Genomic DNA, 17,122 nt, shown 5'->3' with positions numbered 1-17,122 from the left:
AAGGAAAGGGGAAAAAAAGCAATAGTTTAAAAAAAGTAATAAAACTTGAATCATTTAGTAATTTAAGTGGATTAAAATACAAAATATGAAGATAAATTTTATTCCTTTTCAATTAAATAAAGAGTAGTATGAGGCAAATAATGATTAAAACAATTTTATTATTTACATCAATAAATTTCAATGGTCTGAGTTTTTGCACTTAAATAATTATATACTATTAAAAAATAAAACTTATCAATATTTCTTCCAAGAGATATGTTTAATGCAAAATATTTTAAATAAAAATTACAAGGTAAGTCTAAAACATATCATGCAATAGAAGCTGAAAGCATAATGATATTTAGTATATAATTCAATTTTTTTGAAAGAGACAAAAGAAGTCATTGAATAATAACGAAAAATGAGCAGTATATTGACAAAAATAGTTTTACAGTTAAATTTATAAAAGTAAACATCTATATTTAAAAGTAATTAAATTCTAAAATAAATGTTAATTTCATATGACTATTGTTTGACTTGCATATTTAACCCATGAAGTCTTATTCTAGGAATTTGAAGAACAGTATGGGGGAAAACAAAGTGATTGTACTGATTTTCATGTTGTTCTTCCTCTGTGGCATAACATATCAGTCTTCCAATTTCTATCTTTATCCTTGTTCACCAGTAGTTTTTTCAGCTACGACTTTGTTCTTTTTCTTAAACAAATTTTTAAATGACACCCATATATTGATATTAAATAATTCCACCATAAATACCATTAAAATTATTCCTCCTATGACTACAGCTGTAAGAGATGCAACAAGCACTCTTCCTGGAAATGGAAGTGGTGCACTATCAACATAAATCTGAAACAGAAAGAAAAAAAAGCATTTTAAATCCCAAGTTTTACTTATCAATGCCAGTGGAATAATCTGGGGTCCCCCTGGTTGATGAGTTAGTAGGTTACATTCATACAGCATTCTCTTTTTCATCAAAATCTTTACAAACCTCCCATTTGAGCCTCACAACAACCTTATGAGGCAGTATTCATTTTAAAGATGAAGAACATGATGTTCAGAGAATCACAAGTTCATAGAATCTGACTCTAAAGATAGGGCTCTTCCTACTGACCCATGTTGCCTCATAAGTTAAATGATTTCCCTGCACAGCATTGTTCATTACATTTTGGAGTCAAGATCTGAACCAACCTCAGAACACTATTTTGTCATACTGCCTCTGTTTAGTGTTCTGTAGGCAACAAAGCTGTGCTTTATTTAAAATAAATGCATTAATCTACTCTTAGAAATAGCCAGTCATCTATTTTTAAAGAAATATTTTGCAGAACAAGGGCAAAAGCAGATTTCTTTAAAAATTTTTAGAGATTTTTTTTGTAAACCACATACATCAATAACTCAATAATATGTTGAGACTTTATTTACTTAAACATTAACAGGAAAAGGAGTTTGAATGCTGACCAAAATATGATATATATATATATATATATAACTTTCTTTCTTCTTTTATTTGAGATCTCTTCCACAAAATGACTAATATGTAAAAATGTTTTACATGATTGCACATGTAGAATCTATATCAAGATTGCTTATCATTGCAAAGAGAGGAGAGGGGTGGGAGGGAGGGAAGGATAGAAGGTGGGGAAAGTGGGAGAGAATTATTAAGTGAATATTGAAAATTATACTCTATGAGATAACACATGAAAGTTTGCTTGGAGAAGGGAAGTTGTTAGTGGTAGGGGAGAATATATGAAAGAAGCAGGAATACAGTATTAAAAAGTCCAGTTCTGAAGTCAGGGGACCTGGGTTCCTATACTCACTCTAATGTGTAGTTATAGGACCAGAGGCAAAATACTTTTATCTGAGTCTATATTTTCTAGTTCTAAATCTGCAATGCAATACAGTTTTTAAAGCTTAAAATTAAAACTCAATTACCACTTAAAGAAGATGGTATAAATAAATAGTGTTCCAAAATCTTAGTGCAGTATTAAGCTCTTAAAGCTGAACTACATTTACCTGGCCATTAAAGCTTAAAAGTGAGGCAGCTAGGCCAGGAGATGGAAGGTCCTGGGTTCAAAGACGGCATCAGCTACTTCCTAGTTGTGCCCCTAGGCATGTTATTCAACCTCAGTTGTCTAGCCCAGTGATGGGAAAACTATTCCCCATGGACCAGATCCAGGCCATACTTTGCCCATCACTGCCTTAAGCAATTCCCTAATCACTAGGTCCCCACTCTTCCGCCTTGGGATCAATATTTAGTTTTGGTTCTAAGATGGATGAGAAGGTTTTACAAAAACAAACTTGCACTAAGACTTTTGGGACACCTTGCATTTATGCCCTCTTCTTATATGGCTATTTTGTAAACCTTAAAGCACTATATACATGAGATCATGTTTATCAGTTGTAGTAATAAGGTAAACTTCTCAGCCTTCTAACCAATTATCGATGTCCTCAGTGCTATCCACTGGGAATGAGCCATCATTCTCCTGGTGACCCAGGCTCAAACCCTTATTTTTTTTTTCATCTACTTCATCCTTTACCCTCACCCATTTCAAACCATTCACCAAATTATTCAAATTTGTGTTATCTCCAATTTCTTGGAATTACTTATAACTTATTTTCCTAGTCAAGAGTTTATATTTATTCCTGTTAAAATTCATCAAGCCTTCAACCCCATTTAGATCCAGAACCTGTACCATACCTGAAACTCATCAACTAAATTACAAAAGGTAACTCCTGGAATAACTTTCACTCTGAAATGGAATAACTCAGAACCCTGTGGGGAAATCATAGAGGATAATTAGTGATTAGTAGTAGCATGAATCTTGATAACCTTTTCTAAGAAGTCAATTACTAGGATTATATATGGTATGAAATATTTATTCCCAATATTCTAAGGACAGAGGGAGAAACCAATTCTGGATTATATTAAGCTTTATTAAGATCATAATAGAAAGATTCAGAAACTATATATTTTATTATTATTATTAGGCAATTAATAACTAGGAAACATAACCTCTTTTGGCAATGGAGAATAGCTGGTATAATAATGTTGTACAACATTGCTCACTCCAATTAATGTATTTACCAAGAAGTTTTTTGCCCTAATAACTTTTTATTTATTTAGGGTCAGAATACTCTTTGAGTTAAAGAACATTCAAATGAGCAAATGTTGTATAATTTTTAGATACCTCAAATGAATCAGTCAATAAAAAGCATGAAATAGGAGCCACATGAAAAAAAGCAGATAGTGTCCCATTGGGAATCTTGAGGTTAGTCAAAGAGAATCAGTCACAGTCTGTGACACTTGGATAAAAATAATCTGGTTTGGATGATTCAAAGCAAACCTATACGAATCCTGGCAAAGGATATGCAAACTGAAGCAAGTAAACCATTTAATCTCTCTTAATGCCAGTCTTCTCAGTTGTAAAATGAGGAAAATAAAATTCGTGAAGTATTTTTCAAATTGTAAAGTACTTACAGATTTTAACTATCATTATTTATTTTGTGATTTCCCTCTCCTAATCCTCATATACAGATCTTGAGAAGAGTGCACATTTAGAATTAATGTTGTTATAAAGAACTATATGCAGAAAAGTATCTCTAGGGAAAGATAACTGTTTTTGGTGGTTATAGGAACCTAACCCCCAATTTTCAATAGGTTCAATGTATCAACTTTGGTGTATCTGAGGTTTATGCTATTTTCTAGGAATGTTACCCCCCAAAAAGTATTGATTGTGAGTATTTATGTATACATGCATACATACACACACAAACATTTATCACTCCTATAAAAATATGGAAATTTCCATGGAAATAAATCCACATTTTCCCAAGTGTCATTCCCATTATACAAAGCAATATACATCTACATGCATGTGTATATATGTGTGTCTTTGTGTATGTGGGTAGAGAGAGAAATCAGAGGAAAGTTTTTTGCTATCTCTCATCAAAGTTGATCTGGAGGTAGAGAGACAGATTTAAAAAGTACCAGTGTTATTTGTCATAACCTTATGATAATGACTTTGTTATTGCCTTTTATAAATATTAGAGATAAGGAATTATATCTCTTACATAAAATAAGAAAAACTGAATTAGGAACCCCTGAGAGTGGTTTGAAAGAACTGCCAAGCCAAGTCCCTAGAATGCAAAGAAGGAAGGACTTTTCTACAGATCCATTGATTTGAATTGGAAAGTTATACTGAGTTCAATTTTGGACATATTGAATTTAAGGAATCTACTGGACATCCAATTGAAGATATATGAAAGGCAATCAGAGATGTAAGATTGGAGATTATTAGAAAGAGTGGGGCAGAATAAGTAGATATGAAAATTCTTAAACCTGTGGTAGCTAATGAGATCATCAAGGAAAATAGTATAGAGGGAGAAGAAAAGACCCAAGAGAGAACTTTGAGGGATACTTATGGTTAGTAGGTATGATTTAGAGGAGGATCCGACAAAAGAAAAAGAGAAAGAGAAGTCAGATAGTTAGGAGGAAAACCAGGAAAGACTGTTGCCCCAAAAAATCACAGGGAAGAGAGTATCAAGGAACAGAGAGTGACCAATAGTTTCAAAGTCTTCAGAGGTAAAGGAGAATGAGAATTGAGAAAAGATCATTGGATTTGGCAACTATAAGATCACTGGTAACCTTGGAGAGAGCAGTTTTGATGGGTTAATAAGCTTGGAAGTCTAGATTATAAAGGGTTAGAAAAAGGGTAAGAGCAAAAATATTTATTGTAGCTCTTTTTTGTGGTAGCAAAGAATTGAAAATTGAAGAGTTTTAATTGGATGCTATTATACCATAAGAAATGACAGACATATGATCAGAAAAAAAAAACTGGAAACACTTATATGAAGTGATGCCAAGTGAAGTGAGCAGAACGAGGAGAATATTGTATACAGAACGACAATAGTATATGAATTGTGAATGACTTAACTAAAGGATCCAGAAAAATTTGTAGAGACTAGAGACAAAAATAAAGATATCAACCACCAAAGAAGGAACAGATGGAATTCAAATGCAAATTGAAACTTACCATTCATTACTTTTTTTATATAATTTCTTCCATGAACTTTTCTCTTGTGTAGGCAATTCTCAACATGATGAGCATAGAAATATGTATTGTATGACTATATATATATATATATATGTACATATATATATGTACATATATATATATAATCTATATCACATTGCCTGCCTTTTTGGGGAGGTGGGAGCAAAAGAGAGAACATGGATGCAAATGTCAGAAAGCAAATATTAAGTCAAGATGTTGCCTGGTCCATTTCTAGAACCATTTGGATGATTTGGGAAGAGGGTAGAGCTCACTTTACTTCTTTCCTGAACCACTCCATCTTGGATCCCAGGGCAATGGGTTTTAAGAAGCAAACAAAAAGTATCTTTTTAACCTAGCCAGCACATGCATATTCAATTAGTAATTAGAAATAGGGGTGTAACTAGGATGTTTCAAAGCCTCTTAAGTAGATGGGAAGAATGGTGTAATAGAAAGAAAACTAGACTGAGAGTCAAGATGCCCAAATTCAAACTTTTGTTCTAGCTGTAAAGAATGAATGTTAAGCTCTCAGTATTTCAGTTTCCTCGCTGATAAAAAAAGTGATAATTTCACCTGTACAAACTATATAACAGTGTTGTTAAGGGGAAAGCACTTTATCATCCTTAAAAAGTATTGTGGGGCTATGCCTTATGTCTGGTGATAAAAATAAAGAATCTGCTGATCACCTTCTAAAAAATAACCTAAAAGGATAACCTCCAGGAACATTATAATCAAATTCCAGAATTCTCAGGTCTATGAGAAAATATTGCAAGCAGCCAAAAAAAGAAACAATTCAAATATCACAGAGCCACAATCACTATAACAGAAGATTTAGCAGTTTCTACATTAAAAGTATTGGCTATGACATTGCAGAAGGCAAAGGAACTAGACTTCAAAAAAGAATCACCTACCCATCAAAATAGCATAATCCATAAAGGGGGGCGGGGAATGAGTACTCAATGAAATAGAGAACTTTCAGACATTACTGATGGAAAGATCAGAGGAGAATGGAAAATTTGACTCTCAAAAACAATACTCAAGGGAAGCATAAAAGGTAAAGAGAAAAGAGAAATCAAAAGACATCCATTGAGACTGAAATTTTTATATCCCTGCTTGAGAAGATGATTGTTTTAATTCCTAATAACTTGATCATTTTTAGGAGTTAGAAGGAGAACACATAGAAGGCAAGAGTGCTGAGTTGAATATGATGGAATGATATATAAAAAAATTAAATTAAATTAAGGCATGAGAAAGAGAAATGCATTGGGAGGAAGGGAAAGGGAAAAATAGCATAAGGTAAATTATCACACATAAAAGAGGCATGAAAGAGGTTTTACAGTGGAAGGGAAGATGGGGGAGCTGGGAAGGGGAGCAAATGAATCTTACTCTCACTGAAATTGGCTCAATGTGAGAAGAACATACACAGTCAATTGGGTATAGAAATCTATCTTACCCTGCAAGATAATCGAAGGGGAAGAGGATAAGAGAAGGGAGTGAGGCTAATAGAAAAGAGGGCAAATGGTGGGGGACAAGGGGATCAGAAACTAAATGGGGGGGAAAGAGGACAGAAAGTGATACACAGTAATTAATGTATGGTGCAAAATAGTAATGGTGCAAAAAATGTTTAAAAGTCTCACAAATTAAGGCCTCATTTCTCAAATACGAAGAAAAATGAGTTGAATATATAAGAACACAATTAATTCCCCAACTGATAAATGGTCAAAGGATACAAATAGGCAGCTATCACACAAAGTAATTAAAGCTCTCTAAAGTCATGTAAAAAAACCACTCTGAGGTACCACCCCACGTCTATCAGATTGGCTATTGTGACAGAAAAGGAAAATGACAAAATTTGGAAGGGATATGGAAAAATGAAGTGCTTTGGAGAGAGCTGTGACTTGATTCAGTCATTCTGCTAAGCAATTTTGATCCATTCTCAAAGGGCTATTTAAAAAGTACATACCCTTTAACATAGCAAAACCTAGGTTTGTATCCTAAAGATACTAGGTTTGTATACTAAAGACATAAATAAGAAAGGGGGAGTACTTATATGTACAAAAATATTTAAAGCAGCTCTTTTTGTAGGGGCAAAGAATTGTGGAGTGAGGGGATACTTGTCAATTGGGGAATGACTAAGTAAGTTATAGCATATGTTTTAATAGAATACTATTGTGTTTTTAAAAATGTTGAGCAGAAGAGGCTCAGAAAAACCTTTGAAGACTTACCCAAACTGAAGCAAGAGTGAAATGAGCAGATGCATATTGTACACAGTAACAGGAACATTGCACAATAAACAACTATGAATAATAACTTAGCTATTCTCAGCAATACAATGATAGAAAGTAATCCCAAAGGATTCACAATAAAAAATGCTATCTGCTTTCAGAGAAAGAAATGATGGAATCCAAACCAAAGCAAGCTTTTTTACTTTCTTTCTTAATTTTTCTAATTTTCAAATTTTTTTCAAGTTTCCTTCCACAAAAGGATTAATATGGAAAAAATTATTTATATTATCACACATGTAAAATTGATGTTATCTTCTTTACCATGTTAGCAAGGGAGGATGGGTGTATGGCTCAGGAGGGAGGGAGGGACAGATTTTGAGAATCAAAAGTCTTTGAAAAATGTTTTTACATTAATTGGGGGAAAATAAAATAAAATTTATAAAAAGTATATACTTACAGTAATGCTCAGCTTGAGACCATTTGGATTATACACAGCATCTGTAAACAATGATTCTACATGGCTTTTCATTCTTTTCATCTCATTTTTCACTGTTTGTCCTGTAAAAAGACCACAAGATCTTTCAGGCATGCATGTTTTCCCATTGAAATAGTATCATTCATGGTGGTTAAGCTTTATAAAAGCTAAAAGAACTATTGAACTAATAAATAAGATTAGGAGCTGGTTCTTTGAAAAAACAAATACAATAGATAAAGTATATAAATAATGATATGAATAGGCGGTTTTCAGATGAAGAAATCAAAACTATCAATAGTGATATGAAAAATGTTTTAAATCCCTCCCAATTAGAGAACTGTAAATCAAAACAACTCTAAGGTACTACCTTTACACCTAGCAGAGTGGCCAATCTGACAATAAAGGGAAATAATAAGTTTTGGATGGGATGTGGCATAATTGAGCTGCAAATGCATAGCTGGTGGATCTGGGAATTGTTCCAATCTTTCCAAAAGGCAATTTGGAATTATGCCCAAAGGACTTTAAAAGAATGCGTCATCTGTGGTCCAGCAATACTACTACTAGGTTTGTATCCCAAAGAGATAAAAAATGGGAAAAGTTCCGTTTTTATAAAAATATTTATAACTGTGCTTTTTTTCTGGTGACAAAAAAATTGGAAAATGAGGTGATGTCTCTCGAATGGGGAATGGCTGAACAAATTATGGTATATGATGGTGATGGAATACTATTGTGCTATAAGGATTAATGAACTGCTTGATTTCTATAAGAACTGGAAAGACCTCCATGAACTGAGGTGGAATGAAATAAGGAGAACCAGGAGAACATTATACACAGTAACTGAAATATTGTGAGATGATCAAATGTGATTGATTCTGCTAGTAAAAGCAATGCAATGATCCAAGACAAGTCTGAGGGACTTATGAGAAAGAATGCTATCCACATCTAGAGAAAGAACTGTGGGAGTAGAAACACTGAAGAAAACATATGATTTATCACTTGCTTATATGGGCACATGATTGGGGGTTTGGGGTTTAAAATATTACTCTATTTCAGAAATAAATAAAATGGAAATAGGATTTGAATGATAATATACATATAATCCAGTGTGCTTGTCAACTCTGGGATCAGGAGGAGAGGTGAGGGAGACATGAATCATGTAACCATGGAAAAGTTAAAAGAAAGATTTATAAGAGCTCACATGTACATAGGTTTTAAGATTTACAAAATATTTCTCACACATAGAAGTATAAAATACAATTATTCTCACTTTTTAAGTGAGAAACTTAGACCAAGAGAAGTGAAATCATTTGATCTAAGTGACTGGTAACAAATGAATTCAGTGCAATACTTTAGGTATATGAGGCATTCAATAGACTTTGAAGCTGGCTTTTGTACATGACCACCATAGATAATTCTGTGGGAAAATCTGTATCAAGTCCCCCCCAAAAAATGACATAATTTTTTTAAAAATTCATGTATATCTGCTTTTCTAATGAAAACTGATTAATCTAGTATGGCAAACCTTTTAAATTTATAAAAAGTCCAGCATTGAAATATTGAATAAATATTTTAGGTTCCCATGAATGTGTTTATAAAGCCTCTGAATCATGAAATTTTGGTTACCTAGTATGTCATATCTATATTTTATGGCCCCTTTTATAGATACAAAATGACCTACTAGATAAAAGTACTCCACAAAAGATTCTAAGTGAATATTGATCTGTTCACTATATTCTTAGAGCCTTTCCATCTTAGAATCAATATTGTGTATTGGTTCCAAGGCAGAAGAGCAGTATGGACTCCACAATGGGATTAAGTAATTTGCCCAGGGTTACATAGCTAAGAAGTGTTTGAAGCTAGATTTGAGCCTAGAACCTCCCATCTCAAGACCTGGTTCTCAGTATACTAAGCCACTTAACTTCCCCCTGTTCATAGAGTTTTGAGTCTGATTCAGGGGAAATGAGTTACATCAGAAATTCAGAACATGTACAAACTCTGTCACCTTTGTTCAGTGGATTAGCTCATTCCTGTCTTTCAGAAAGTTTCTCAAGAACCTTTTACAGTTCATGACATACAGGAAAAGAGGACCAAAGTCCATTTCAAAGACAGGATGTATCAGATGATCTCACAACTTAATTTCTCTCTCTCTTTTTGCCCCCTTAACTAATCACAAAGTTCAGAGATTCAAATTGTAAATCTGTATGTGGAGGTAATAATAACACTTGGCTCTCCTAAAAATCATCATCCTAGAAAGAATGGGACATTCTAGATTATAGATGGAATTTTGCTTGTATGAAAGGAGAAAGGTTAAAAAGTCATTTTTAGAGTTACATCAACAATATTTGCATAAATTTAGAAAATATCAGCATCTTTGCTGTTTCTAGCTCTCCTAACGTTTCAATTAGTTGTACAGAATTCCTTCCAATAATCTTTTTATGGTGATTTCCTTCCTTTTTCTCCAAAAATGCAGGATGCTGATTTACCACATTTACTCATTTGGAGAAGCATTTTCTGCTAAATGTAGAAAGTGAAATAAATAGCTGATCAAGAGAGAAACTAATCAAGTTTTTAAATATTTTAAAACTCCTAAAACTCAAAGGAAAAACCTCAGATTACTGTACTCAGTATCCTTAATTAGCCAAGGAAATAGACTTAAGTAGAAGGGTAAACTAAGTGGAATAATATTAACTCAAAAAGTTGTAGTGAGGATTACAGAATCACAGAATAACACCTAAAAAGAATCTTAGGGGATAAATCTGTGAACAATCTCATTTTGTAGATGAAGAAATCCAGATTTCTGAGATCCAGAAATGGAAATATCTCAGAAAAAGGTAATGGTTGTAAAATTCTCTTAAGAATGTATATGAATATGATATTTTACTATTTGACATCTTAGAATTGTGATTTTTTACCCATATACACTGGCTAATGCCAATCCTTTCATATTTCAAGGTACTCTAAATTAGATTTTTAATTTAGGGTCCATAAACTTCTTAATATTTTGATAACTATTTAATATAATTGATTCCTTTGTAATCCTACCTATTTTATTCCAAATATTATTTAAAACAGCAATTGAAAATATTATTCTGAAAAGAAGTCCAAAGGCTTTACCACATTTTTTAATCCTCCCCTTGGAGAAACTCTAGATTAAATGAAACCCAAGACTCAAGTAAATAGCGACCAGGGTTTTGATGTGGGAAGTGAAGTGTATTGCATAGTGCATTCCCCTCATTGGATCACTTTAAGCAAAGACCTATTCAATCATGGCAGGGGTGTGGATCAGAGAGGATTCTTTTTTGGAATCAGATTGGAGTAGATGGCCTTATGAGATCCCTTCCAACACTGACACTGGGATTACAAGTTTTTTGTGTCTGGATTAAGTGTTTCTGGTCCTATATGTTTAAATAAAAGTGAATGATTCGTCTATTTTCTATCATCTTTGCTAGGTGACTTGTCCAAAGACTGTGATATAGCTGCTTCACTCTCTTAACCTTCCAAAGAATTTATAATTTATAAAATGAAATTACTGAGCTCAAAGAATCATAAGAAACAGAAACCCAGAGAAGTTTAGTAACTTACCCAAGGGGACACAGGTAGAAAGTGATAGTACTGAGACTTGAACTCACATCTTCCAACTTCAAATTCAGGTAAATCTTGCATTGTGCACAGGATAAAAAAGTTTCTGTTTTTCATTTATAATTGTGGATGGACATGTTGATGTATAAACCATTTTTGGCACCACTGTGTATAAGCATTACTTCCCTAATTTTTATGGAAACTTCATTATCGGTCAGTATTATGTGAATATAGCATAATGTAATCTAAACTTGTATCTTCTGCTTTCTCATCTAATTCATGCTAATTCCCTGTTAGAATTAATTTTTGTCAGTATCATTTATGTGCACTATGAATTTTAGTGAGAGTATTTTATAGTTTCATTTCACGGACAAGAAAATTGAGGCTAAGGTGCTGGTCTGTTTTTCAGACTAAACATTCCTATTTCCTCATCATGTTGATCACTAAACCAATAGACTATATAGTTCATCAATGTTCATACCAAAATGTTGTGTCCAAATCTTAGCATAATTATCTTGGTGAAATATAGAAAACAGTAGCACTTTCATTCCCCTTCCTCTGAACATGATCCTTCTAAGCAGACTAAGGCCACATCAGCATTTTTGGCTGCCTCATCATATCACTGACTCGTATTGAGATTCCAGTCAATTATAACCCAAATAATTTTTAAACATAAAGTCTCTTCTTGCCACCAATTCCTGAATCCTAAATTTATGCAGTTAATTTTTAAAAATCAAGGGCATGGGGGCAGCTGGGTAGCTCAGTGGATTGAGAGTCAGGCCTAGAGACGGGAGGTCCTAGGTTCAAATCTGGCCTCAGACACTTCCCAGCTGTGTGATCCTGGGCAAGTCACTTGACCCCTATTGCCTACCCTTGCCAATCTTCCACCTATAAGTCAATATACAGAAGTTAAGGGTTTAAAATTAAAAAAAAAAAGACCAAGGGCATGACTTTTACATTTGACTAGATTCAAGTTTAACTTCAATTCTCTAGCCTAACTGGTTAATATCTTTTTGTATCCAGACTTTGTAAGCCAATATATTGGCTTTGTGTCATCCATACATTTGATATGGATATGATTTTTCATTTTCATACTAAATTGTGATACAACATTGAGCAAAGATCAGTCAAGAGTAAGAAAGAAAACAAGTTAAAAGAGAAAACACTGACAGAAAGTGACAAGAAAGGATCATAGATTTTACCACCCTTATATCTGGAACTTAAACTTTATATCTGGGAGTACTGAAATCCTGAAATATTTTTAATTTAAAATAATCCAAGATTGTGCTTCAGCTAAGGGGACTTGGGGGCTTGGGGGAGAGGGAAAGAGCATGAAAAACATGTAACTATGGGAAAATATTCAAATTTAAAATTAAAAAAAAGATTCTGGAAAGAAAAATAAAATAAAATAATCCAAGTTATTATGTATTTGCTAAAATAAAGCTAGTAGGAGAACAAAAATGGCCACCATTTCTATTTTTCCAAAGGACTTCTTATGATGAACAATCTTGGATTGACAGTTTATTAAATATAGTTCTTCGTTTATAAATCTCTATTCTAAATGATTCTGCATTTAGTAATCAAGTAAAAATTATTCAGAAATAGGTAAGCCTTACTGAGGTTCCAGTTTTTCCTATCATTCACTTCAGATATGGTAACAAGATATGGAATGTCCATTGGGATGGAGAGTTCTTCAGACTTGATGTGCAAAAGGATAGGATATTGTGAAACTGGATACAGAAAACGGGCAACCTAAAAAATGAATTACAAGAGGGTTTCTGAACATTGAAGAAACATAATCATACTTCTTTTAAATTTTAATATCAAGTACACTTCTTGTTACCTTTAGCAAATAATGTAATAGACATTTAAAAGTTAAATCTAACTCTTCTAATTTTTTCTCACATTAAAAATAAAACCTTTCATACTAGAATATCGATTCCAGAAAATGAAATAAAAAGTCACTTCCTTGCCTCCAATTTCTCAAAACCTTGCAATCTGTTTATTTGTTTATATCACTCAAATGAAACTTTTCTCTCTAAATGTATGTGATACCTTTGGAGATACCTTTGTGATACTCATAACTTTGGAGAGAAAAGTTAAATATAATGACCTTTTCTTGATCTAAAGCCTTCTTTTACCTCCAAATGCAGGACTTGATACTATTAACCAAACCCTCCTCTGAGATAATTAATCTCTCCCTTATCAGGTTTTTTTTTGCCTCAATTAATTCATTTGGTTGTCCTCCTGCCTTTCTGACTTTCTATACTCAGTCCCCTTTGCATCACATCCCCTTACTTTGAGTATTGCTCAAGCTTCTCTCCTGGACCCTCTTCACTTTCTACTCTCTCTTTTAGTAGCTTCTTCAACTCTCATGATTTCAAATATCATCTCTATGCAGATAATTCATATATTTATCCATGTATGTGTGTATACACATATATGCAAAAGATTCCCAAAGATTTTATGTGTGTATGTATTCATCCCTGGTTTCTCTCAAGCTCCAAATATTGCCTATTGGACATCTCAAATTGGATATCTCTTGGACATAACTCAAAATCCTCAAGACAAAATTCATTCTTTTCCCCTAAACCTACCCCTTCTCATAACTTCATTATATTGTCTAAGGCACCTCTATTGCTCCTCTCATAAAGGCTCAGAATCACAAATTCTCAATTCCTGGTTCTCCCTCACCCCATATACCAAGTCTTTTTTTCTATTTGCATTTCATCTCTCATAGCCACCCATTATCTTCCTCTCATAAGCTGCCACCCATGTTTACCCTCATCATCTATTGTTTGGACTATTGAAATGGCCTCCTAATTGTCTTTCCTGACTTTGCTAATATAACTCCTCAGAGCTACCAAACTGGTATTCCTAAAGCATAGTTATGATCATGTTAGTCACCTACTAAATGAATTCAATTGGTGCCTTATTATCAAATAGTAACTTCAAATACTAAACTGCTCTTTTTGGACATTTTAAACCCTCCACAATGTAATTCCAACCTAGCTTTCCAATCTTAGGATATATTACTCCTTTCTGTGCAATCTTTGGTCCAACTAAACTGGCCTTTGTTCCATAGACGTGATATTCCATCTGCTCTATATGAATGTATAGATTCTTCCTTCTCACCTCTTCCTTTACTTCCTTACTCTCAACTATCTCATGGAATCTGTAATTTTCTTCAAAGTTTAGTTTAAACAAAACCAATGATACCAAAATTAGAAGCAAAGCAACAAATTGGGAAAAAATCTTTATAACAAAAAACTCTGGCAAAGGTCTAATTACTCAAATATATAAGGAGCTAAATCAATTGTAGAAAAAAAACCAAGCCATTCCCCAATTGATAAATGAGCAAGGGACATGAATAGGAAATTTTCAGATAAATAAATCAAAACTATAAACAAACAAATGAAAAAGTGTTCTAAATCTCTTATAATTAGAGAAATGAAAATCAAAACAACTCTGAGGTATTAAAAATCCTCAGATGAAAACTAAATTAGAAATACTAAAAATCAAAGGAGAAGTTAATAAAATCAAAAGTAAAAGAACTATTGAATTAATAAATAAGACTAGAAGCTGTTATTTTGAAAAGAACACAGATAAAATAGACAAAGTACTAGTAAATCTAATAAAAAAAGGAAAGAAGAAAACCAAATTAATAGTATCAAAGATGAAAAGGAAGAACTCACCTCTAATGAAGAGGAAATTAAGGCAATCATTAAGAACTATTTTGCACAATTACATGGAAATAAATTTAGCAATATAGGTGATATGGATGAATATTTACAAAAATATAAATTGCCTAGATTAACAACAGAAGAAACAGAATACTTAAATAATCCAATATCAGAAAAAGAAATTGAACAGGCCATCAAAGAGCTCCCTAAGAAAAAAAAATCGCCAGGGCCTGATGGATTCACAAGTGAATTCTATCAAACATTCAAAGAACAATTAATCCCAATACTATACAAATTATTTGATATAATAAGCAAAGAAGGAGTCTTACCAAATTCCTTTTTTGACACAAATATGATACTGATCCCAAATCCAGGTAGATCAAAAACAGAGAAAGAAAATTACAGACCAATCTCCTTAATGAACATAGATGGAAAAATCTTAACTAGAATACTAGGAAAAAGACTCCAGCAAGTGATCAAGAGAGTTACCCATCATGATCAGGTGGGTTTATACCAGGAATGCAAGGATGGTTAAACATTAGGAAAACCATCCACCTAATTGACCATATCAACAAGCAAACCAACAAAAACCACATGATTATCTCAATAGATGCTAAAAAAGCCTTTGACAAAATACAACACCCATTCCTACTGAAAACACTAGAAAGTATAGGAATAGAGGTCCTTTCCTAAAAATAATAAACAGTATATATATTAAACAATCAACAAGCATCATATGCAATGGGGATAAATTAGAAGCCTTTCCAATAAGATCAGGAGTGAAACAAGGATGCCCATTATCACCTCAATTATTATTTAACATTGTACTAGAAACAATAGCAGTAGCAATTAGAGAAGAAAGAAAAATCGAAGGTATCAAAATAGGCAATGAGGAGACTAAGCTATCACTCTTTGCAGATGATATGATGGTCTACTTAAAAAATCCTAGAGAATCAAATAAAAAGCTAGTAGAAATAATCAACAACTTTAGCAAAGTTGCAGGATACAAAATACATGCACATAAATCATCAGCATTTCTATTTTTTCCAACACATCACAGCAGCAAGAGGTAGAAAGAGAAACACTATTTAAAATCACCCTAGACAATATAAAATACTTAGGAATCTATCTACCAAAACAAACACAGGAATTATATGAACATAACTACAAAACACTTTCCAAACAATTAAAACTAGATCTAAACAATTGAAAAAACATTGATTGCTCATGGGAAGGATGAGCTAACATAAAAAATGACCATTTTACCCAAATTAATTTTACTTATTTAGTGCCATACCTATCAAACTACCAAAAAACTTTTTTACTGAATTAGAAAAAATTATAACAAAGTATATTTGGAAGAACAAAAGATCGAGAATATGAAGGGAAATAATAAAAAAATGTGAAGGAAGGTGGCTTTAGCAGTACCAGATATTAAGCTATACTATAAAGCAGCTGTCATCAAAACAATATGGTACTGGATAAGAGATAGAAGGGAGCATCAGTGGAATAGACTTGGGGTAAGTGACGTCATTAAGACTGTCTAAGATAAACCCAAAGAGCCCAACTTTTGGGACAAAATTCCACTATTTGACAAAAACTGCTGGGAAAATTGGAAAATAATATGGGAGAGATTAGGGTTAGATCAACATCTCATACCCTACACCAAGATAAATTCAGAATGGGTGAAAGACTTGAATATAAAGAAGGAAACCGTAAGTAAATTAAGTGAACACAGAATAGTATACTTGTCAGATCTCTGGGAAAGGAAAGATTTTAAAACCAAGCAAGAGTTAGAAAAAATTACAAAATGTAAAAAATAATTTTTATTATATTAAATTAAAAAGGTTTTGTACAAACAAAAACAATGCAACCAAAATCAGAAGGGAAACAACAAACTGGGAAAAAATCTTTATAACAAAAAATTCTGACAGAGGTCTAATTACTCAAATATACAAGGCGCTAAATCAATTGTATAAAAAAAATCAAACCATTCCCCAATTGATAAAATGGACAAGAGACATTAATAGGCAATTTTCAGATAAAGAAATCAAAAGTATCAATAAGCACATGAGAAAGTGTTCTAAATCTCTAATAATTAGAGACATGCAAA

The 17,122-nt window shown here is 32.9% G+C and overlaps 1 protein-coding gene across 1 annotated transcript in view; it reads right to left on the bottom strand.

Annotated features, from left to right (window-relative positions):
- Window positions 1–647: 647 nt before the first annotated feature.
- LOC123234049 (cation channel sperm-associated protein subunit beta-like) overlaps window positions 648–17,122 on the bottom strand; it is a 218,449-nt gene continuing 201,974 nt past the window's right edge. Inside the window, exons 23-26 of the mRNA XM_044660000.1 lie at window positions 12,943–13,078; window positions 7,730–7,830; window positions 2,695–2,769; window positions 648–845 (exon numbers count right to left, since the gene is read on the bottom strand). Of these exons, the coding sequence (XP_044515935.1) occupies window positions 648–845; window positions 2,695–2,769; window positions 7,730–7,830; window positions 12,943–13,078 (510 nt within the window). The remainder of the gene's footprint in view (window positions 846–2,694; window positions 2,770–7,729; window positions 7,831–12,942; window positions 13,079–17,122) is intronic.

The sequence above is a fragment of the Gracilinanus agilis genome, chromosome 2 (assembly GCF_016433145.1).
Source record: "Gracilinanus agilis isolate LMUSP501 chromosome 2, AgileGrace, whole genome shotgun sequence".
NCBI lineage: Eukaryota > Metazoa > Chordata > Mammalia > Didelphimorphia > Didelphidae > Gracilinanus > Gracilinanus agilis.
Note: the sequence above shows the minus strand (reverse complement) of the source record. Positions and strands in the feature narration are given on the sequence as shown.